Raw genomic sequence first — 24,415 nt, forward strand, 5'->3', positions numbered from 1 at the left:
CTGTAATTGTGTTGATCGGTACAAACATTTGGATGACTTGAGTTTAAATGTATATTTGTTGATACTTTCTCTTTCATCTTTCTAGGTATGCCAAGGATGACATGGCTATTAGGGATCAACCATTTGGAATTCAGGTGAATATACACTACCGTTCAAAGGTTTTAGAACATCTACTCATTCAAGGGTTTTTCATTATTTTGTATATTTTCTACATTGTAGAATAATAGTGAACAAGACATCAAAACTATGGAGTCATGTGGTAACCAAAAAAAGTGTTAGACAAATCAATATTTCACGCAGTCTCCTCTGAACAGTTGATGTTGCGGTGTCTGTTACTTGAACTCTGTGAAGCATTTATTTGAGCTGCAATCTGAGGTGCAGTTAACCTCTAGGGTATCCAGTGAGATTGCAGAGCGCCAAATTCAAATACAGAAATACTCATTATAAAAATTCAGAAAACAAAACATATTTTACATAGGTTTAAAGATGAACTTCTTGTGGATCCAACCACAGTGTCAGATTTTTAAAAATGCTGTACGGCGAAAGCATACCTTACGATTATTTGAGAACATAGCCCAGCAGACAAATAATTACAAACAGTAACCAGCCAAGTAGAAGAGTTACACAAGTCAGAAGTAGAGATAAAATTAATCCCTTACCTTTGATCTTCGTATGGTTGCAGTCAGGAGACATTCATTTACTCAATAAATGTTCCTTTTGTTCGATATAGTCTCTTTATATCCAAAAAAACTCAGTTTTGTTTGCATGTTTTCTTCAGTAATCCACAGGCTCAAACGCAGTCAAAACAGGCAGACAAAAAAATCAAAATTGTATCCGTAAAGTTCATAGAAACATGTCAAACGATGTTTATATTCAATCCTCAGGTTGTTTTTAGCCTACATGATCTATAATATTTCAACCGGACAATAACTTTGTCAATATAAAAGGTATAAAATATAAATATATAAAAGGTATACAAGAAAGGCACTCTCTCGGAATTGCGAATGAAAAAGCTGTGACACTGTAGGGTCCACTCATTCAGACTGGTCTTACTCCCTCATTTATCAGAATACAGGCCTGAAACCATTTCTAAAGACTGTTAACGTCTAGTGGAAGGTATAGGAACTGCAATTTGAGTCCTATGTCAATGGATACTGTAATGGCATTGAAAAGAAAACTACTTCCTGAATGGATTTTTCTCAGATTTTCGCCTGCCAAATCAGTTCTGTTATACTCAGACACTATTTGATTTGTTTTGGAAACTTTAGAGTGTTTTCTATCCAAATCTACCAGTTATATGCATATCATATCTTCTGGGCCCGAGTAGCAGGCTGTTTAATTTGTGCATGCTTTTCATCCAAAATTCCGAATGCTGCCACCTACCCTAGAGAAGTTAACTTCTTAGGGATCAAATCTCATTAACGGGATTGATTTGACAACATCCGGTGAAATTCAAATTAAATTACTATAAATATTCAACTTTCATGAAATCACACATTCAATACACCAAATTAATCCAGCCAACGTGTCAGATTTCAAAAAGGCTTTACGGCGAAAGCAAACCATGCGATTATCTGAGGATAGCACCCCACCAAACAAACACATGACATTCATATTTCAACCCGCCGGGAGCGACACAACACTCAGAATTATCGATATAATTCATGCCTTACCTTTGAATATCTTCTTTTTTTGGCACTCCAAAATGTCCCATAAATATCAAACTTTCCTTTTGTTCGATAAATTCCGTCGTTATATATCCAAAATGTCCATTTTATTTGGCGCATTTGATCCAGAAAAACACCGGTTCCAACTCACGTAACATGACTACAAAATATCTAGTAAGTTACCTGTAAACTTATTCCAAACATTTCAAACAACTTTCCTAATACAACTTTAGGTATTTTTAACGTAAATAATCAATCAAATTTAAGATGGGATAAACTGTGTTCAATACATGACGAAAACAAAGTGGAGCGTGCTTTCAGGTCACGCGCCTCTAACAAACAGTACACTTCACTCGGCCCTCGTTCTGAACTGCACTACTACTTCATTACACAAAGGAAAAACATCAACCAAGTTCTAAAGACTGTTGACATCTAGTGGAAGTGATAGGAACTGCAAGCAAGTGCCTTAGAAATCCAGATCCCCATAGAAAACCCATTGAAAAGAGTGAAAAAAATCCTGGATGGTTTGTCCTCAGGGTTTCACCTGCCGAATAAGTTATGTTATACTCACAGACATCATTCAAACAGTTTTAGAAACTTCAGTGTTTTCTATCCAAATCTACTAATAATATGCAAATCCTATCTTCTGGGCCTGAGTAGCAGGCAGTTTACTTTGGGCACACTTTTCATTCGGACGTGAAAATATCGCCCCCTAGCCTTAAGAAGTTTTAAAGTAATGATGGACTGTCGTTTCTCTTTGCTTATTTGAGCTGTTCTTGCCATAATATGGACTTGGTCTTTAACCAAATAGTGCCATATTCTGTATACCACCCCTACCTTGTCACAATGCAACTGATTGGCTCAAATGCATTAAGAAGATAATATATTCCACAAATTAATTTTTAACAAGGCACACCTGTTAATTGAAATGCATTCCAGGTGACTACCTCATGAAGCTGTTTGAGAAATTGAAATTCCAAGAGTGTGCAAAGCTGGCAAGGGTGGCTACTTTGAATATTCTGAATTCTAACAGTTATTTAACACTTTTTTTTGGTTACCACATGATTCCATATGTGTTATTTCATAGTTTTGATGTCTTCCCTATTTTTCTACAATGTAGACAATAGTAAAAAATAAAATGATAAAGGCTTGGAATGAGTAGGTGTGTCCCAACTTTTGACTGGTTGTGTCTGTGTGTGTGAACCTTTTTATAATAGCTTAATGTGCCCATTTATGTTTAATTTAACTATTGATAACAATCTGCTGTTTTAATATCATCATCGTCAGCGCTAAATACTCTTCTGTTAACAAACGTGTGTTGGAATTTGACACTTGGTGGCGCTAAAGGAAAAGGATGATGTTGAACTGGGGATCACAATGTGTTTATTTACGTTACGTCATGCATACCTGCGTAGCAGGTCCTATTATAGGTATGAGTGATGGACTGAATGGATGTAAGTTCAGTCTAATCACCTGTGATTCTCAGGTTCGCAACGTGAGATGCATCAAGTGTCACAAATGGGGCCATGTGAATACAGACAGAGAGTGCCCTCTCTTCGGCCTGTCTGGGATCAATGCCAGCGCTGCACCCACAGAGGAAGCAGGTACAAAAAACAATCTGTTTTTAATTGACCTATCAGGGTAAGTAGAGGTTAAAAAAAAGTTAGCCGGCTGGTAATTATGAATAGTATTTCACAGACGTAATGGTTTATGAAGAATTCATATTTTCATTCTCAACGACAAAATTATATCTTCTTCACCAATTCCTTTGAAATAATTTGAATAAAGAACTTGTATGATGCACCTATGGCGCACAAAAAAATTATAGAATAATTTGTCTAATAGAATATAATTCACTATTACATTGTATATTTGTGAAAAGTCTATACTAGAGCTGGGACAATAAATTGAATTATCGATACCAAATACTTATCGCAGGCATTTTGCTGATTTGGTTCATTATGATAAGTAGCCTATATAGAGAAATGTGAAGTTTGAAATGAAATCCGTTTGCTAATATGGGTGATTTGTTAATAGGACAACTGATGGCTACAGCCCTCAAACTAGCAGTAGTAGTTTAAATTATAATTTTAAAATCTGTGGTGCACATTGTTATAAACTTATCGTTCTATTTGTTATCGTGTCAATTCAGGCAGTTTATTGCAATGTGGATTTTTGTAAATATCACCCAGCTCTAGTCTGTACCATGTAGCAGTAGTTGCCATCGTTCCTGGTGTCCTGTGGAGCTGATTCTGACTGCTACAATCAGGAAGTGGATTAGTCAAGTAATGTTTACCGTGGGACAGTCCTGTGAATGGCATTGATAGTGTAGGCCATAATGGAGCCCCTCCTGTGCTGGGAGAAAAATGAAAGTATTGTGTATTCTGATTCCCCTAACCACTGCTTTGGGAGAATGATATTGTATGATTTGCTCAACCAAAAGACGAGTGAGTTGATTTGGTATACCTTTCTGTTAACAAAGCCACCCCTGAATTCCCCACTGTGGAGGCCGTGGTAGATGTGGTCAGACATCAATGGGACTTTGAGGCTGTGATTTGTGCTAACAGGTCCGTCAATGCACCCCTCTGAGTTAATGGCGGAGATGCGGAACAGTGGATTTGCCCTGAAGAAATGTGTCCTTGGGAGAAATTCTACTGTTTGTGATCCATCGCAGGTAATCTTCTGTTCATCTTCTCCCCCTGAAGAAAAACACCAACAATACCCATGGCAAATCCCTGGTCTAAATGTGATTGCTGCAAACTGCCCAATTATCAGAGTAAACCAAACCACTATTCCAGTCGCTTCAAGTTTAACATTAGTCTCATCACATGTGACCAATTGACTAACTGTGGAAATTATAGGATTGTTGCAACACAAGATGCGGTGGTATATATAATGAACAAAAATATTAACGGAACATGTAAAGTGTTGGTCCCATGTTTCATGAGCTGAAATAAAATATCCCAGAGATTTTCCATATACACTAAAAGCTTATTTCTCTCAAATGTTGAGCACAAATTTGTTTACATCCCTGTTAGTGAGAAATTTGCCGTTGCCAAGATAATCCATTCACCTGACAGGCGTGGCATATCAAGAAGCTGATTAAAGTATCATTACACAGGTGCACCTTGTGCTGGGGACAATAAAATACCACTCTAAAATGTGCAGTTTTGTCACACAACACAATGCCACAGATGTCTCAAGTTTTGAGGGAGTGTACAAATGGAATGCTGACTGCAGGAATGTCCACCAGAGCTGTTGCCAGAAATGGTTAATTTCTCTACCATTAGTCGCCTCAACATCGTTTTAGAGAATTTGACCGTACATACAACGGGCCTCACAATCGCAGACCATGCCAGCCCAGGGCTTCCACATCCATCTTCTTCACCTGTGGGATCGTCTGAGACCAGCGACCCGGACAGCTGATGAAACTGTGGGTTTGCACAACCAAAGACGTTCAGCACAAACTGTCAAACCGTCTTGGGAAAGCTCATTTGCGTTCTCGTCGTCCTCACCCGGGTCTTGACCTGACTGCAGTTCGGCATCGTAACCGACTTCAGTGGGCAAATGCTCACCTTCAATGGCCAGTTGGAGAAGTGAACTCTTCACGGATGAATCCCGGTTTCAACTGTACTGGGCAGATGGCAGACAGAATGTATGGCATCGTGTGGGTGAGCGGTTTGCTGTTGTGAACAGAGTGCCCCATGGTGGGGTTATGGGTTGGGCAGGCTTAAGCACTTGACAACAAACACAATTGCATTTTATTGATGGCAATTTCAATGCACAGAGATACCGTGACGAGATCCTGAGGCCCATTGTCGTGCCATTAATCTGCCGCCATCACCTCATGTTGCAGCTGTAACGGATGTGAAATAGCTAGCTAGTTAGCGGTGGTGCGTGCTAAATAGCGTTTCAATCGGTGACGTCACTTGCTCTGAGACCTTGAAGCAGTGGTTCCCCTTGCTCTGCAAGGGCCACGGCTTTTGTAGAGCGATGGGTAACGATGCTTCGTGGGTGACTGTTGTTGATGTGTGCAGAGGGTCCCTGGTTCGCACCCGGGTATGGGCGAGGGGACGGTCTAAAGTTATACTGTTACACAGCATGAAAATGCACGGCCCCATGTTGCAGGATCTGTACATAAATCCTAGAAGCTGAAAATGCCCCAGTTCTTCCATGGCTTGCATACTCAACAGACTTGTCAACCATTGAGCATGTTTGAGATGCTCTGGATCGTCGTGTATGACGGCGTGTTCCAGTTCTTGACAATATCCAGCAACTTCACACAGCCATTGAAGAGGAGTGGGACAACATTCCACAGGCCACGATCAACAGCCTGATCAACTCCATGCGAAGGAGATGTGTCGTGCTGCATGAGTCAAATGGTGCTCACACCAGATACTGACTGGTTTTCTGATCCACGCCCTTATCTGTGACCAATAGATGCATATCTGTATTCCTAGTCATGTGAAATCTGTAGATTAGGGCCTAATGAATTTATTTCAATTGACAGATTTTTTTTTTCCCTTATGAACCTCAGTAAAAATCTTTTGAAATTGTTGCATTTGTATTTTTGTTCAGCAGATGTTATTCTTGTCTTACTTGCTTCCTCTAACCATTTGTGACATATCTTCTACATGAAATGTATATGCACGCTTAGTTAGTGTTTGCTCTTGAATTATCTTGAATTGTGTTTGACTTATTGTTCATTGTTTTCCTGCTACAGGAGTATGTCGCCAGTGAAGAAGAGGAGGATCCGGAGGTTGAATTCCTGAAGTCGTTGACTACTAAACAGAAAGAGAAGCTCCTCCGGTAGGAGAGCATTCATTCATAGATTTAGTTGTTTTGGATGAAAGTATGCTCATTGTAAAATAAGACACAGGATGATTCATTCAAAAATAAAAGTAAACGTGATCTACTAAAAAAATATATATTGTCTTTCTTTTTTTTTTTTAAAGGAAACTGGATCGTCTAGAAAAGAAGGAGAAGAAGAAAGAGAAGAAGGGCAAAAAGCAGAAGAAGAGGAGGAGTAAAGGAAAGCAGAAGAAGCATGATAGTGATAGCTCCAGTGACAGTAGCAGCAGCAGTGATGGTGACAGTGACTCAGACTCTGACAGCAACTCTAAGAGCCAGAAGAAAAAGAAGAAGAAGAGGAAGGACAAGAGAAAGGACTCCTGTTGTGATAACATGAAGAGTGAGGGACTAGTCAACAGTAAGACCAAGGCCGCCTCTCACAGGAGCAGGTCACGGAGCCCAACCTCCAGACCGAAACGGCACGAAGACGATACCAGAGAGAAGAAACAAACGAGGGCTGAGCCAGGCAGGAGCGAGGGCAGAAAGTACAGTCCAGAGAGAAAGATGAGGGTGGAAGAACGTCAGGAGAGACACAGACATGACAGCAGGGAGAGGCAGAAAACCAGCTGCAGCTCCCAGCCTGGCCCAGAAGGAAGCAGGAGCCGTGAGAGAGGTAAAGACCAGGTTCACAGTAGGGATGAGGGGAAAAGTAGACGAGAGAGGAATAGGAGCAGAGATGGAGCGAAGGATAAAGCAGCAAAAGAGAGGAGTAGAAGCCACGAGAGAGGGAGAGAGAGGGGAGGTAAAGAGAGGAGTGGAAGCCACAAGAGAGGGAGAGAGAGGGGAGGTAAAGAGAAGAGTAGAAGCCACGAGAGAGGGAGAGAGAGGGGAGGTAAAGAGAGGAGTAGAAGCAGGAGTATGGGCCGAGGGAGGGAGAAAAGAGCCAGAAGCCGAGATAGAGCTGAGAGAAAGCGCTAAACTATGAGAGTAGACAATCTTACAAAGTGGGACAGTAATGGCATACCTTTTTATTTTGCTGGCCTATAAACAAAGTGAATCTTTTTCCACACGAACGTGTAATGTTTTCAATGTTTTATGATGCTACTGTAAAATGTTTTTTTTTTTCTTTAAGTGTGGTCACTTTATTAAACATTAAACAACACATAGAAACCAAAGTTTTAGTAGCCTGCACAGTATTGGTCATTGGTCGTTTTGATGTTACCTGCTATTTGACTGCTACAGCATCATGAGAGCGAAGGCCCTCAAATGTTATTTTCCTCCACTAGAGGGCAGCAGTAGATGAAAAATAACTTGAACCACATAAATATTTGTCACATTGTCTTGCATGCACTTCATGGTTGTCATTTTATTCATGATAATAACTCTGTAAAATACTAAAATAATATTATAGCAAATCGTAATGAAAATATTTTGGTTTGGTGAAAGTGTAACAACCCACTGGGCAATTTTTTTTTTTTTTAATTTGAATCAATGTTATTTAAACAACAACATTATGTGACGTTGAACCAACGTCGAAAACTGATTGTCAAAGTAATTAATGGATTTGGTATTTTTTTCACCCAACTTTTACCCTAAATCAAATGGCATGGTGAATTGTTTTGTTTGTATCACATTAGTTGACAACTCAACCAAATGTAAATCAGAACTAGACATTACTGAACAAAACAAATTGTGTCTGTGCCCAGTGGGAAACTGTTATGTTCCCACATGCTTGTAACCGTGTTTCATCACATTTGTTACAAGTCTAGCCTAATTATGTAGCTTGTTTCACAATGGTATTTTGCAACAAGTGCCCTAAACAGGAGCATGGTTGACTAATGACATTCAATCTCTTGAGTGTTCAGTAGCCTATGCGATCCATATGAGTATGCCTGCATACGTGATTAGTGTGTAGAACTCAAGTTTGTTTCAAATGTTTAACACTGAAGACCCAATTCCGAATTGAAGTCGATGCATGTAATTTTACCTTTAGTGTAAAACTCAATGCATGATTTACACAACACTGCGTGCCTATTGGCCTTTAGATATTACTTGTAAGCTGCCTGCATGACAAGATCACCATGATGGACAAAACCGAAGAAACCATGAGGTCATTGGGGTTCATTTGACCTAATGAACAGTGTAACCTACGAGTCCGTATTTGTTTGGGAGCCATATATTTTTGGAAAAGCCATAGCAATTAGCTTAGATGGATAACTAATGTCGATATGATATGCTTTGATCATTCCTGATAAAAAAAAGTCGAGAATTACTTGCACGTTTTGTTTCAGTCGCTTCAGATTTGTATATTCTGTGTAGCCAATTTAACTCCAATAATGCAGGGAGGTGTGCATCTATAAGCCTATACTTCAAATGCTTTAGGCTATCCAATTGGTTTGATTAATTGTAATTTTGTCATTATCACAAGAAAAATATTTTTGCCATCTTCCATTGTGAGATGACGGACATTGTTTTTACCCTGGGGACGAGGAGAATGGCGTGAGCCCTTTAGCAGCGAAATGTGTCCCGTAACGTCGCACTGGTTCTCTTCTTTGATCTCTCTCTTTTATTGTGGCTTGAAAACAAAGATGACTTCTGCCTAATGCTCAGTGAGAGGGCATTCCAGGAAAAGCAACAAAGCGCTAACTGACAGCACTTACTGTCCGCAACACCAGGCGTCTCTCTCCCAAAAGCATTTGGACGCACTTATCGTTTTGATTTGAACCACCTATTGTAGCCATATAATTGCAAACTATGTTAATGATTTACAGTATAATACTAAATGTTTTATGAAAAATATTTTCCAGAAGAAGAAAAAATAACATCAGAAAGTAACTGCAAATAAACAGCTAATTTATAATTTAAAAAATAAGCACACTTGCAACTGCGGGTTGCATTGATGTATTATTTGTTAGTCTATATTATAGTAGCCTGATTTGAATGGGTCTATTTTATTTTAAATCATGCCTGCGCATTTAAAATGTCACATTGATATTAAATGCTAAATATATGATATATGCCTTTGTTTTTTTAGGCATTTTAGTCTTCAGTTTTAGTTGTTTATTCGTGAACTCAAATTTGGTGATCATTATAGAACATGTCAATGTTATTTTTGGTCGTTATTTTCCTGATCTCTCTCTTTTAAACCCAGCCACACAAAAGGAAATGAAAATAATTTCCCTCCATTGCCTTCTGGTCAATTGAACTTCCTCTTCATGAAGAGGTTGTCTGGATGAGATGCCTCTCCCTAATGTATTCCCAGGCCTGGGCTCACGCTGTAATTATTCCCCGGGTTTTTCTTTGAGATCGGACGCTGCACTGGGTAAGCACAAAGAATTCAGAGAGCATCCTTGAACCCTTTCAGTACGGGGCCACTGATATTCAAATAACACGCAGGGACCATTTGACTGCGCCGCGACAAGAGCATTTCAAATTCAACATTTGCATATGGCTTTTTACCCCTTCTTCTTTCCTTTTTTTTTTTTTTTTTTAAACAGTTCCCATAACATCAAATCAAGTGTATAGTTTCTAGGAAAGCTTAGAGATGCTGTGTCCTTATTATTGGACTGCAATCTTTCCGTTTGACATGCAAATTAAAGCAGTTAATTTGGACAATTAAAATAAATATTCAGGAGTCCTTTTGTCATCAAAACCCCCTCGGAAGCCCCCAGATAAAGTAAAGCTGAACAAATGATTGTCTCGGAGATTAATTAGATATTTGATAAGACACGAATCCCTAATCGCAAATACAAGACACATGGGGGCTGCGATGTGCTCCAAGTCATAATTAATACCATTTAACACGATTTTCATTTGGGCATGAAATGTATTTTCCGGCCATTTACTATGCCTATTGATTTATTCCTCAGAGAGAATGCAAGTCTATGTGCGATTGCCTATATCAGCAATATATGATTGATTTGATGTAATGAACACTCTTGCTTATCTACATTTTACGTTTGGCAATCGTATTTATTTACGATCAAATCAATTACCCTTTTTCATCATTTATTTTCATTTGGAATAATGAAAACAAATATGGGACACAAGATAGTAAAACATTCCCATCACATGACTACTGCCTCAGATTTTACATCATTTTAATTATGACAAAATGAAAGGCTTGTACGTGTGATTTTATACAAGTAAACATTTATATATTTTTAGCAAAGAAATTAAATGGTTAACTGAATTTTTGAAAAGCTGTGTACATACATATCCACAAAGTGCGTTAAAAGTAAACTCCCTGAATTTCAGGATCCCAAACACGAATAAAACAATCATAATTAACATTTACATGAAAAGAACACATTGTTTGTTGCCAATATGTACAAGATGATGGCGACTCACATGGGCCAACCAAGTTCATTTCGGTTAACTTACCCCTTTTACGCACTGGTCCGTTTAAAATGTCCTCCAGCTCATTTTTAAGTTGACAGCTTTATAGTCATTTTCTTACAATAGCCTATAGAATAATTCTGCTTTTCGTTTGATGGTTAATAACGAGTTGAACATTCAATCAATATGGTGGTAAGATCTAATTATTTTTAGTTTTCAAATGCTTTGCCTAAAATAATTGTTTCCTCCAATACTGTCTCTCAAACCTTAGGCCCGTTTTTTATTACATGTGCCAGTTTTGATGCCTACTGGTCATTTGCTTTATAAAGTTGGTTTCGAAGTCATTCAAATAACAGCCTTCAGGGCTCGTCATGAGGAGATGGGTCCTTGATCGTGATTCTGGGGTTTACCCCGTCTAAAATGAGTTCTGGGGACTCGGACCTGGGGGTCTCCAGGTTACTGGTGTCGGTGTCACTGTCGCTTCCCTTTTTACCTTCTCCACCGCCGGCAGTGTGGGTTTTAATGTGCTTGCTCAAATGGTCGCTCCTCATAAAGCGCTTGTTGCAGACTGGGCAAGCAAACCTTTTCTCACCGGTGTGGGTACGGAGGTGTCTCTGAAGTTCATCTGATCTTGTAAACCTTTTGCCACAAAAAAGCCAATTGCAGACAAAGGGCCGCTCGCCAGTATGCCATCTCAAATGGGCTTTAAGGTGAGAGGTTTTGCCATACACCTTACCGCAGCCAGGAATGTGACAACTGTGAAGTCCTTTCCTCCGTAGGCTGGCCCCTGCAGGCCCGAGCCGCTCAGCCTCCTGACAGTTCGGACAGTCGCATGTGGCTCTGCCGGAGTACCTCCTGGATGACCTTGAGGAACCAGAACTGGAACCTGAAATCATAGCGTTGGCGGCAGAGGCGTCCGTGTATGATGGAATGACTGTTTTGAATCCCTCTTGTGTTAATAGGTGTTGGCCAGTTGATAGGAGATGAGATGCCGTGGGACTTATACCGGTTGAGCTGAATGCCGAGTGTGTCAAAGTGGAGAAGTCAGGGTTATAGCCACTGAGCTGAGAGTGTATGGCTTGGGGGGTCCCGGAATGCAGGGAGGTCTGCAGTGAGCTTGCAGGGTTCTGGACCTCGAGCCATGAGCCAGGGTTGGCGTGAACGTCCCACCACGCGGACGCTCCGTTCGTAACATCGCCCGAGATGGTTGAATGGAAACCAGACTTGTACCACGACTCATACGGATGTGCCATCCCTACCCTCGGATACAGGGTTTCTGCTGATGTGTGGACTTTGGAGATGAAGGCGGATTGCCCAGACTCTTGGGACGAAATGCTCGCAGAGTTGGAAAACAGACTGCTGTACTCTGTGGAAAACGCAGAGGAGGTCGGGGAGGTGGAGGCTAAGCAGAACGCGCTGTTGCCTGTGCCAGTAGTTGATGTTAGTCCGGTCGATCCGCGGCTTGTTGCTACAGTGAATCCAGGGAGACTGGATCCCAAGTTGCAACTAGAGGAGGTTCTTTTCCAAGGATGAAATCCGCCTTTTGAAAACGCACTGGAATCAGGTAGAGTGGTAAGGGGACTGGTATTGCCAATTTTGTTACAAGTAGCAGCCAGCATAGCTAGAGGGGTAGTTCCAAATCGTGGTTCTTCCTGTAAAGAGATGAATATCTGTATTTAGAACATTGCAAGCAATGAAAATAATATAGCCTACATGTATTTGCTAGAAGTATACTTTGCGTCTGCCTATGTGATCACCAACCGTTCGGTTGTCATGCTTGTTTGGATAGCAATTATTGCAGGCTACAAAATTATTTACCGTAATAATGGATAAAAAATTGAATTTACTGAAATTTTTTATTCGTAAAGAGTGTATCAAAATGTGACCCAAATATCCACTGAACCAAATAAACAGCCACAATCATCGAGGATATACAGTAATGTCACTCAGTTGACTGCGTGTCTCGAAAGTTTGCTCACAATGTTGGGTATAGCCTATTATTGAAAGTTGGCAAAAGCTACAATTCTTTTGATTGAGGAAAGTGGTCTATAAACCGATATGAGTCACGATGTTCAACATATAAACAAGCAGTTTAAATACCTATGACCAACAAAGCTGAAGGATTAAACAACATTGACCACAAACTTCTTAGAAAGCGACAAAGTATAAAGCCTACTTTCACGCATGTTTTACGCATTGAATTGAAAACTAATATTGTGTCGCCTTACCCCAAGTATAGACGTAGCCATATCCAGGGCCTTTGCTATGTTGAATTGGTCAAAATTCTGCAATAGTGTACTTTTCCAATTCGACTCAGGCACTGTGCTTTTTCGTAGTCACACGATTTCTCTCTTGGCTCGGAGCTCCTACACTACCTAGTTGTAGAGAGCGCGTTCTTTGAAGTACAGCTGGCAAGAGCAAGCAGCCAATCTAAGTGCTGGATTATTGGCAAGGGGGCGATGTCAGCCAATGAGAGATTCGACTAAGGACAGAAACGCTAAAAGATTCACGTCAATCAATAACTATTGTGCGACTCTGACTGTCAAGCAAGACACGATGTGGTGTTTTTATACATTTTATGTATTCTCTCATCAAGGCTCAATGTGTCCTTTCATTGTAGAATCGAGCTCATTTTGGGGTAAACCAGTCCTCTGAAAGAGGTAAGCATTTAATATTATATATTTTAGTTAGGTGACGCACTCTGTTGCATTTCCTAAGGCTTTCTGACAAATTGTCTTGTTTTATTTCACCTGCAGCTTCTTATTGAAACGGATTTCTCTAATTGCATATTATTGTGAGGGATACTGTTCTGGTGTAGGCTATAGCTACCACTGGCATTTATCCCTCGTGGAGTCCCAAAAATGTTTTATGTTTCATGACATGACATAAGGGGATTGGTGATTATTGGAAAAAAAATGATCTTAGGCCTATAAGAATTGCGGTGCCTTCATATTTGTCAAAACTAAAGCTGTCATGCACTTTCAGGAATGGAAACGTCTTCATTTGCAGGGCATGTGCTTGCTCACAGCGTCCATGGACATGAATTTAAGCAGAAGTTCCCGTACTCTCACCAGGAGGCCAGAAAATACAGTAAGCTGACCCATTGTCACTGATTAATGGCTGACTGAAGTGAAGACGCTTGCAATACAAGGTATGTCATTCAACCGGTGAATTATCTAAATGTTTCCATCGGCTCAAGCGACGTTGCCAGGTGTGCGTTAAAGAGAGCATCGTGGACTTGTTTGTAAACTCTGTGTGTGTACGTGCGTGAGCGTGAAGCGCCAGTCTGCCTGCCTGTCTGTGCCAATTTACGCGTGTATGTTGAGTGTGTGCGGGGGAATTTTGGTCAATTAAAAAAGTGACAATTAACTTGATGAGTGGTTGGTGTTCTGAAGAGTTACAACCTGTAAACTACTAAAATACAACTATTTGAAAAAAATATTGCAGACGTTCTCATAATAATCACAGGAGATGTTGTTCCCCTCATGTCAGCCTGGCGAATGGATTTCATTCAACAGACACAGGCTGATTTCATATGGCACAATGAAACCATAGAGCATTGCACACTAAATATTTAGGCTAACTAAATATAACGTTTGGAGATACAATTGAATCATAGAAAACCCATTGGGGAGCTCATCAACGTTACCTATTTTTTTTCGCCAAATGACTATAGTTTTTTTCCTTCTCTAGATACATTTTTTAAAAGATCACAATGCAATATATGTCAACGTGTTTCACAGCTTGTTAAACATTTAGGGGGTAATGACATAATGTAACAATGGCCTGCTTTGGTGTGAATCATCATCCCTTTAAAAGTTAAAGCAATTTTCCAGAGAAAGGCTTCACTGAAAGCTGTGCATTACAGTATTCAAAACGGGCAAATAATGCTCCATTATAGCGCTTGAATGCTGCCAGTCAGGCAAGCGCAATTTGTTCAAAGGCTCTCTCTGCTTTAAATCCCCACCTTTAGAGAGGCGAATATAAAACAATTTCATCAAATCCATCGAACGGAGCCAAGAAAATTGCTTCATTTTTATTTTTTTTTTGCAATCATGGCAATTTGAGTGGAGTGCTATTAGCACTATCAAATGTCGATTCTGCATAAACAAATTTGATTGTAATGCCAAAGTAGCTCGAACAGCGTGAGTGTCTGATAAGATGTGTCTGAGCATGTAAGAATTCATTTCTCTTACCGTTTTTGGCATTTTTGTAATTACAATTCGAGATGTTTTGTCTGGTGTCATGCACTTTTGGTTAAAATAAGGCCCGTGTCATTATTGTTGATTATCTGTTGTTGATGTTCTATATATAATCACATTCTGGTGTTATCTAGATCTTTATACTGGATTTCTATTTTTGTCTGTAAATAAAAGAGGAATCATTTATCACCGAGCGAGGGGAAGATAATGCCTTCGATGGAGTACTTGCTTTTAATTAGAGTGATTATTCCCACATTATTCAACATCTAACTGATTATTGAAACACTTATATTATGAAGTCGTAAGGTAATGTATAACGAACAAACAAAAACATTTAGCGGTGTAGGCAGATAGGGACACCAGAGCACCAAAACAACGATTATGACAGCTGTTGCCAAAATGTTTGATCACATGAGTGCCAATACTCATTTTGAAACCGTGTTAAGACTATTTACTAATTTTGAATGGCGTTGCACATGTACTTGAGTTTGGAATTTCACACAATTTCATGTAGGCCTACTATGATAAAGATGTGATAGTCTGTCAATGTGCGTAACGTTTGGTACCGAATGCCAGCATCCTTGACGAAATCTTGTCCTGAAAAATATTTGAACAGTGTCATTCAAGTGAGAATTTGAAGTTGAATCTCGCATGCAGGACTCCATCCGAAAGCACTTTTCTGTGGCAATTAGGAGCCTATTACAAGTCATTAGATTGATCAATGTACCTTAAACAATGAACATGATTTATTTGGTAGAACAAAACGTTGTGCATCTATTGTGGTGAGGCTAAGTGACGCTGCATCGATCAAGGCGTTCAACAACAAAAGATACATGATTAATCCAAACCTATTCATTTAAATTATTGGTACAAAAGGCATTTGATTGCCTCAAATCTATATTATTAGAGGCTCGTTTTATGCATGTTAAACGATGCAGGATGCTGGATTAGAGCGATATTTCTGGTCAGTTCCTGCACGGATTAATTTCTTTAGGCCTGGAGGGAAGTTTATTTGTGGACAATTAACTAATCGGTGTAAACTCATGGTCGGAATTGTTTGAAATCCACAGGCCTACAGCTGTTTCTGGCCAAGGGATGAGACAGGGACAGTTTAGGGGCAAGGACGCCTTGCTTCAATTCTAAGTAGTTTTACATGATCATTTATATAATTATCGTAAAACAGGTGTATGAAAGTTTTTTTTTTTTTTAAGGGATTTTTTATTTCTTTTTTAAGTAGCCTACAAGTAGATCAAGTTGGTGGTGTTTTGGGTCATACTGGTGGTAGCCTACTTCATTTTTATGTAGAAAACGTTATTTTCTCATAAACTCGTGTTATTTTTATCTTGTAAAATCTATATCAAGATGCACAGTAGGCCTATCTCCTTTTATATGATTTGTGGACTAACGCACCAGATCGTCGATCGTCGTGAGTAGGCTATTTGCATATGCAAAAACCTGCATGCCATATGGTTCTCCATTAATTTCGAATGTACAGTATTCAACCTGTTTCTCGTCCCCGCCCTTGCATGGTAATTATTGCTGAATGCCTTTCACATTTTTCCATCCGATGTTTGTACATTTCTGGTTGTCAAGGGAAGCTTTTTTTTTAAAGAATATGTGGGAAAGACTGAAATTCACTATGCAATGGTGCTTAACAGGCAGATTGATATACAATCATATTCGTGTTCAGAAGAAGAAGAAAAATATCGGGGAGGGAGATAACCCTTAGGGGAAAACCAGCGCTCAGGCAAGCAATAGCATAGAAGATTCACATTGTTAAAGGAGTAGTAATCTCCCAGCTGCTTACTTGCATTGATTTAACCCTCCATGTTATGAGGTACAGCCTAACCAGCACACCCTGCCACTGTAATATTCTGTGTTAGAGACTGTCATTTTGGTTATAGGCTTGACTCTTGGGTAGTCAGTCTCCTGTAATAACTCCTGTAGTAACCTATAATGGTGTGTTGTACGTTTTAAATCAGTTGTAAGTGCATGTGGTGCAAGTCAAATGCATTGTGCCAGACAACACAGTCAGGCACGTATGAAAAGTATTTACGTGGTCCAATGTACATGCGCCAATGTGTGCATACATTTTCTATGACAAAATTAAGTTTAGCTCAGCTCAAGTAGAGTAGGCATACTAGGCCTAATGTTAACAAGTGTGTGTTTAAATGTAGAAACATTGGTCAGCTAGCAAGCTACCAGTGTCATCTTTTATTTCGAGCAGAATCATGTCCTATTTTGAGAGCAGGGCGTTAGTGCGGTCGACATCAGCGTGGTGTTAGCTAGACACCTGTCAGCTTATTGTCTCTAAATCGTGCATTTATGTTTTTTCACTATACTTTAAGCGCAGTTTTAGTAGCCAGCGCAAACTGAAGAAAAGGACATGGCTCCCAAGAAGGTGTGTTTTATGTATACTACAGTAGCTCAGGCCAAAGCTGAATGTGTACCCTAGATTACATAATACTATGAGCTCTCACTCTCAATGGACAGTGACATGTTATTTTTGTTAGCAGAAGGGAGATGATGGACAGCAGCCACCACCACTGATTGGACGGTTTGGGACCTCTTTAAAAATAGGAATCGTTGGATTGCCCAATGTAGGGTACGTCTATAGTCTTTAAATGTAAACTCGAAATATACATTTTTACTGCTTAGCAAACATGGACTATGCATTTTTAAGTACTTCATTTATTATATGGTCTGCATGAGCCAGTGTAAAGGTATTCTGTTCATTCATTGACTAGGGCAGTGGTTCCTTTCTCTGTTACTGTACCACCAGCTAAATGTTGCTCTGCCCAGAGTACCCCTGAAGTGTCCTCTCATGTGTATTTTACCAGTAGGCCAATGGTCTCATGAGTCTCCTCAAGTAACCCCCTGTGGATACGTCAAGTACCCCCAGGGATCCTACTACCCCTGGTTAGGAACCACTGGACTAGGGGGTTCTCAAACTTTTTGGGTCCGGGAACCCATTTGGTCATAACAAATTCTTCAGGGACCCCCTCATAATCAGAACACAACTTGAGTGAGTTAAAATAAAATTAAAATAGCATACAAGGAGTTTTACTAAGACTTTGGCAGTGCAGGGCTAGACAAACCAAGTCTCAGGTCCTGGGAAGGAACATTTTAAAGGCCTGGCATTGGAGATATTTTGTCAGTGGCAGAGAGTTTTTGTTGTTTTTGCAGCTTTAAAGCTATAGTACTCTGCAATTCAACACATATGCTGTAATTCTACACAGTCTTACATGAGGCAGAGAGACAGTTTTAAAGCTTAAATTACTGTGCATGTATGGGGGAATACAAGAAGTGTTGAGTTACATTTTTTTAAATAATTGGTGGAGTACTATGAATGCCAATATCCCTGTGAGCCTCCCAGACCCATGTTGCCCATAGTTAAAGTTCCAATGCAGCCGTTTTTATCTCAAAATCAAGTAATTTCTGGGTAACTATTAAGTACCTTTACTGTGATTTTTTTCAATTAAAATGGTTTTTAAAAAAATGCACTAAAATAGCTTCTTACCAAAGAGCAATTTTTCAAGCAAAAGTGTTTCCAGGACTGTCTGTAAGTGGTCTGAGTCTTGGTAAAAACCTGGGAGCAGCGGCGCTGCCAACTACAAGGGCCATTACTAATGACCGGCGCCGTTGCTAGCTACCAGCGCCTTTGCTAACTAGCATAGCTGGTCCTATTGTTGCAAAGAGTTATGGGATATTAGAATCTCGTTGTTTTAACCTTTGTCGTCTTCAACCTACAGTTGAAGTCGGAAGTTTACATGCACCTTAGCCAAATACATTTAAACTCGGTTTTTCACAATTCCTGACATTTAATCCTAGTATAAATTCCCTGTTAGGTCAGTTAGGATCACCACTTTATTTTAAGAATGTGAAATGTCAGAATAATAGTAGAGAGAATGATTTCTTTCAGTTTTTATTTCTTTCATCACATTTCCAGTGGGTCAGAAGTTTACATACACTCAATTAGTATGTGGTAGCATTGGCTTTAAGTTGTTTAACTTGGGTCAAACATTTCGGGTAGCCTTCTACAAGCTTCCCACAATAAGTTGGGTGAATTTTGGCCCGTTCCTCCTGACAGAGCTGGTGTAACTGAGTCAGGTTTGTAGGCCTTGCTCGCACACGCTTTTTCAGTTCTGCCCACACATTTTCTATAAGATTGAGATCAGGGCTTTGTAATGGCCACTCCAATACCTTGACTTTGTTGTCCTGAAGCCATTTTGCCACAACTTTGGAAGTATGCTTGGGGTCGTTGTCCATTTGGAAGACTCATTTGCTAGCAAGCTTTAACTTCCTGACTGATGTCTTGAGATGTTGCTTCAATATATCCACATAATATTCCTCCCTCATGATGCCATCTATTTTGTGAAGTGCACCAGTCCCTCTTGCAGCAAAGCACCCTCACAACATGATACTGCCACCCCCGTGCTTCACGGTTAGGATGGTGTTCTTCGGCATGTAAGCCTCACTCTTTTTCCTCCAAACATAACGATGGTCATTATGGCCAAACAGTTCTATTTTTGTTTCATCAGACCAGAGGACATTTCTCCAAGAAGTACGATCTTTGTCCCCATGTGCAGTTGCAACCCATAGACTGGATTTTTTTATGGTGGTTTTGGAGCAGTGGCTTCTTCCTTGCTGAGTAGCCTTTCAGGTAATGTCGATATAGGACTCGTTTTACTGTGGATATAGATACTTTTGTACCTATTTCCTCCAGCATTTTCACAAGGTCATTTGCTGTTTTTCAGGGATTGATTTGTACTTTTCGCACCAGAGTACGTTCATCTCTAGGAGACAGAACGCGTCTCCTTCCTGAGCTGTATGACGGCTGAGTGGTCCCATGGTGTTTATACTTGCGTACTATTGTTTGTACAGATGAACGTGGTACCTTCAGTCATTTGGAAATTGCTCCCAAGGATGAACCAGACTTGTGGAGGTCTTGGCTGTTTTCTTTTGATTTTCCCATGATGTCAAGCAAAGAGGCACTGAGTTTGAAGGTAGGCCTTGAAATATAGCCACAGGTACACCTCCAATTTACTCAAATGATGTCAATTAGCCTATCAGAAGCTTCTAAAGCCATGACATCATCTTCTGGAATTCTCCAAGCTGTTTATAGGCACAGTCAACTTAGTGAATGTAAACTTCTGACCCACTGGAATTGTGATACAGTGAATTATAAGTGAAATAATCTGTCTGTAAACAAATGTTACTTGTGTCATGCACAAAGTAGATGTCCTAACCGACTTGCCAAAACTATAGTTTGTTAACAAGAAATTTGTGGAGTGGTTGAAAAACAAGTTTTAATGACTCCAACCTAAGTGTATGTAAACGTCCGACTTCAGAAAACTGAAAATGAGCTTTTATTTGCAGAGAGGTTTGGAACTCTTTTTCTTATTGGTCTATTAACTATTTTACCACCTGGTGATGACACCAGGCTGGCCAAAATTCCATCCTACCAAAACAGGCAGAAATTTCAGGCTGTGTTTTAAAACATCTCTTAAATTGAAAGGGCATTATCATAATTTTCACAATTTCACACTATTCTTTCAACCTCTTAGTGTGGAAATATATATAAACACAAGACAATCTAGTTTTTGACTAAACTGGCCCTTTAAGAACATAAATTGTAGATTAATAAAATTACATTGTATTGTATTACACCCTCTAAACTTATTCCACAGATCCCTTGGCAAAAAATGTGTTTAATCTGCTGTTTTTAGTAATATTATTAAAATAAAATGTAAATAAATAATAATCCACTTTAAAATATATATATATACAGTGCCTTGCGAAAGTATTCGGCCCCCTTGAACTTTGCAACCTTTTTCCACATTTCATGCTTCAAACATAAAGATATAAAACTGTATTTTTTTGTGAATAATCAACAACAAGTGGGACACAATCATGAAGTGGAAAGACATTTATTGGATATTTCAAACTTTTTTAACAAATCAAAAACTGAAAAATTGGGCGTGCAAAATTATTCAGCCCCCTTAAGTTAATACTTTGTAGCGCCACCTTTTGCTGCGATTACAGCTGTAAGTCGCTTGGGGTATGTCTCTATCAGTTTTGCACATCGAGAGACTGACATTTTTTCCCATTCCTCCTTGCAAAACAGCTCGAGCTCAGTGAGGTTGGATGGAGAGCATTTGGGAACAGCAGTTTTCAGTTCTTTCCACAGATTCTCGATTGGATTCAGGTCTGGACTTTGACTTGGCCATTCTAACACCTGGATATGTTTATTTTTGAACCATTCCATTGTAGATTTTGCTTTATGTTTTGTATCATTGTCTTGTTGGAAGACAAATCTCCGTCCCAGTCTCAGGTCTTTTGCAGACTCCATCATGTTTTCTTCCAGAATGGTCCTGTATTTGGCTCCATCCATCTCCCCATCAATTTTAACCATCTTCCCTGTCCCTGCTGAAGAAAAGCAGGCCCAAACCATGATGCTGCCACCACCATGTTTGACAGTGGGGATGGTGTGTTCACCTGTGTTGCTTTTACACCAAACATAACGTTTTGCATTGTTGCCAAAAAGTTCAATTTTGGTTTCATCTGACCAGAGCACCTTCTTCCACATGTTTGGTGTGTCTCCCAGGTGGCTTGTGGCAAACTTTAAACAACACTTTTTATGGATATCTTTAAGAAATGGCTTTCTTCTTGCCACTCTTCCATAAAGGCCAGATTTGTGCAATATACGACTGATTGTTGTCCTATGGACAGAGTCTCCCACCTCAGCTGTAGATCGCTGCAGGTCATCCAGAGTGATCATGGGCCTCTTGGCTGCATCTCTGATCAGTCTTCTCCTTGTATGAGCTGAAAGTTTAGAGGGACGGCCAGGTCTTGGTAGATTTGCAGTGGTCTGATACTCCTTCCATTTCAATATTATCGCTTGCACAGTGCTCCTTGGGATGTTTAAAGCTTGGGAAATCTTTTTGTATCCAAATCCGGCTTTAAACTTATTCACAACAGTATCTCGGACCTGCCTGGTGTGTTCCTTGTTCTTCATGATGCTCTCTGCGCTTTTAACGGACCTCTGAGACTATCACAGTGCAGGTGCATTTATACGGAGACTTGATTACACACAGGTGGATTGTATTTATCATCATTAGTCATTTAGGTCAACATTGGATCATTCAGAGATCCTCACTGAACTTCTGGAGAGAGTTTGCTGCACTGAAAGTAAAGGGGCTGAATAATTTTGCACGCCCAATTTTTCAGTTTTTGATTTGTTAAAAAAGTTTGAAATATCCAATAAATGTCGTTCCACTTCATGATTGTGTCCCACTTGTTGTTGATTCTTCACAAAACAATACAGTTTTATATCTTTATGTTTGAAGCCTGAAATGTGGCAAAAGGTCGCAAAGTTCAAGGGGGCCGAATACTTTCGCAAGGCACTGTATTTTGAGATCTATCCGCAGACCCCCTGCAGTACCTACGCGTACGGACCCCACTTTGAGAGCCTCTGGACTAGTTCATTTCAGGCCACATGCCATAAGGCTCTCATTACTGTGGACGCAGGAGTATGTATACCTTTCACTGTACAGTGCATGTGAACCCAAAGGTCGCAAACCCTGCACCAGTAATGTCTGGGATTACATTTGCCAAATTTAATTCAATAATTCAGAATCTCAACCGACTCTTAAGTCTAATAGATCAGAATAAACAGCCACAAAAGGCTTTTGATTGATGAGTGGGTATTACAAGATTCTCCCCAGATAAAAACACACAATAAAGAATACCATGCTGTCAAATCCTGAAGCCTGCCAAGCAGCAACATCTCACTCATTATGATATTTCCCTTTTTCCTGACATTTCCACTGTACAGGGATAGAGCTGATAGCATGTGTGTCCACTGGGAATAATCTCTCCTGCATGAAACATTAGCAAGCCTGGGGCTTCACAATGACCCCTGTCCTCACCCTGCTCCCCACCCTACCCGGCAAGCACTGCTGTTCAACTGGCCTCGTGCTCTGTGATGAGCTGATGAATACAAACATGAGAGATGATTGAAGCGACATGTTTTTGTCCACCACTGTAGGCAGAATAGCACTGGTCTTCATTAACACTAAGGTCAAGTCATATAAATATTCTTTGACTATATACAATCCCCTTTGTCTGGGGACATGGGGATGCGCTCCGCTTAATATCCTTATATGCCATTGTAAATCATAGGCAGATTGTATATTTCTGAGGATGATCTCAAACATCCTTGAAATATCTACGATAACAGATGGAGCAATCCTGCGACGTGTGAGGAATCCATGCTTCATCACAGCAATCTCCAGGCAATTCGAGTCTTGTAGATTTTGGAGTCTAAACCAACCAATCATTGAAATGCGGAGAGCATCAGGTGAGGGGACCAAGATAGAACTGTCCAGGATTATATTTAACTGCCTTTGCCGTTATTACACTTGCATTCATTGGGTAGTCAGTGCAACCTGAAGCACTCTTGAGGTGCTTGTGCTGTGGAACAGAAATCTCTCAGTGAGCACGACATGGGCTATGTTTGGCTGATCCCGTTCAATCGCTCATATCTATCAAAAACGTAATTCTCTCCTGGATTCCAACCACAATTGATCTATTATGGGATTATCTGACCTTGTAAATGGGCTTAATGTTTTACTACAATCAGGACATTTAGGATTTGGAAGCTCAAATGTTCAATATATTAGATTGACCTCTTTCCCATAGTGGAGATGAAATGTTCTTCCTGCTTTGCAGGCTTTGCTGAGGTCTTTGAATAAACCAACATCATACCCTCAAGCCATCAGGATCCACAAACAGTTTCTGGGATGTGTTGACCTCTGCTGTTTTTCTTTCTAGGAAGTCAACCTTTTTCAACGTGCTGACAAAGAGTCGAGCTGCAACTGAGAATTTCCCCTTCTGCACCATTGACCCAAATGAAAGCCGAGTGCCCATTCCAGATGAACGCTATGATTTCCTGTGCCAATTCCACAAGCCTGTCAGGTATGGGGTCTCACTGTTCACGTATTATTCACACTTCAGACTTGGGCTCTCTGGCAAATATGTATAGGCCACCGCAAATATACACTACTGCAACATGAAAGACGCAAACATTTTGTTGACATTGAGTTGCCAGTCCTTTACAATACATATGAGGATAACTGCAGGCTTCCATGTTATGTTTGTCTTTTAAGTAAGAGGCCATAACATTTAAGTGTCAGTGGCTGGCTATCGTATGTCATTATGAGCGAGGTTAGACCATCCTATTGGGTTGATGTGAGAGAGGGTCATAAATCACAACAGGGAACGAATGTCTCTCTGTCTCTCTGGGGTTGGTGGTGTTGCGAAAGAGACTGTATAACATGTTCAGCATTGAGCAATGCAAAAACACACGCATTATGACTCTGCTAGGACTAATATGACATAAAACCTATCACCCTT

The 24,415-nt window shown here is 40.0% G+C and overlaps 2 protein-coding genes and 1 long non-coding RNA gene across 3 annotated transcripts in view; 2 read left to right on the top strand and 1 right to left on the bottom strand.

Moving 5' to 3' along the window:
* The window catches only part of cirsr (corepressor of RBPJ and splicing regulator), a 12,131-nt gene extending 4,498 nt beyond the window's left edge, over positions 1 to 7,633 (top strand). Inside the window, exons 6-10 of the mRNA XM_021579009.3 lie at positions 86 to 134; positions 3,154 to 3,271; positions 4,235 to 4,341; positions 6,391 to 6,476; positions 6,623 to 7,633. Coding sequence (XP_021434684.3) covers positions 86 to 134; positions 3,154 to 3,271; positions 4,235 to 4,341; positions 6,391 to 6,476; positions 6,623 to 7,436 — 1,174 coding nt within the window. The 3' untranslated portion in view covers positions 7,437 to 7,633. The remainder of the gene's footprint in view (positions 1 to 85; positions 135 to 3,153; positions 3,272 to 4,234; positions 4,342 to 6,390; positions 6,477 to 6,622) is intronic.
* Positions 7,634 to 10,541: 2,908 nt separating this feature from the next.
* sp9 (sp9 transcription factor) lies at positions 10,542 to 13,200 on the bottom strand. The gene is made up of 2 exons (XM_021579010.3): positions 13,025 to 13,200; positions 10,542 to 12,448 (listed from the first exon to the last, which is right to left on the bottom strand). The coding sequence occupies exons 1-2, from the start codon at positions 13,043 to 13,045 to the stop codon at positions 11,156 to 11,158; spliced, it is 1,314 nt and encodes a 437-aa protein (XP_021434685.1). The 5' UTR covers positions 13,046 to 13,200; the 3' UTR covers positions 10,542 to 11,155.
* A 136-nt stretch (positions 13,201 to 13,336) lies between these two features.
* Positions 13,337 to 23,966, top strand: LOC149972816 (uncharacterized). Its single transcript, XR_016490540.1, has 3 exons — positions 13,337 to 13,456; positions 13,782 to 13,886; positions 23,834 to 23,966. It is a non-coding gene; the product is annotated as an uncharacterized LOC149972816 (long non-coding RNA).
* The last annotated feature ends 449 nt before the right edge of the window (positions 23,967 to 24,415 follow it).

Source organism: Oncorhynchus mykiss, chromosome 22, assembly GCF_057628025.1.
Source record: "Oncorhynchus mykiss isolate SJ-2025 chromosome 22, ASM5762802v1, whole genome shotgun sequence".
NCBI classification, from domain to species: Eukaryota; Metazoa; Chordata; class Actinopteri; order Salmoniformes; family Salmonidae; genus Oncorhynchus; species Oncorhynchus mykiss.

What these genes read in the sequence shown, in the direction of transcription:
- sp9 (XM_021579010.3), bottom strand. Translation starts at nt 13,045, where the DNA reads ATGGCTACGTCTATACTTGGG. An exon ending in TGGCTACGTCTATACTTGGG is followed by an intron (nt 12,449 to 13,024) that starts GTAAGGCGACAC and finishes ATCTCTTTACAG; the next exon opens with GAAGAACCACGATTTGGAAC.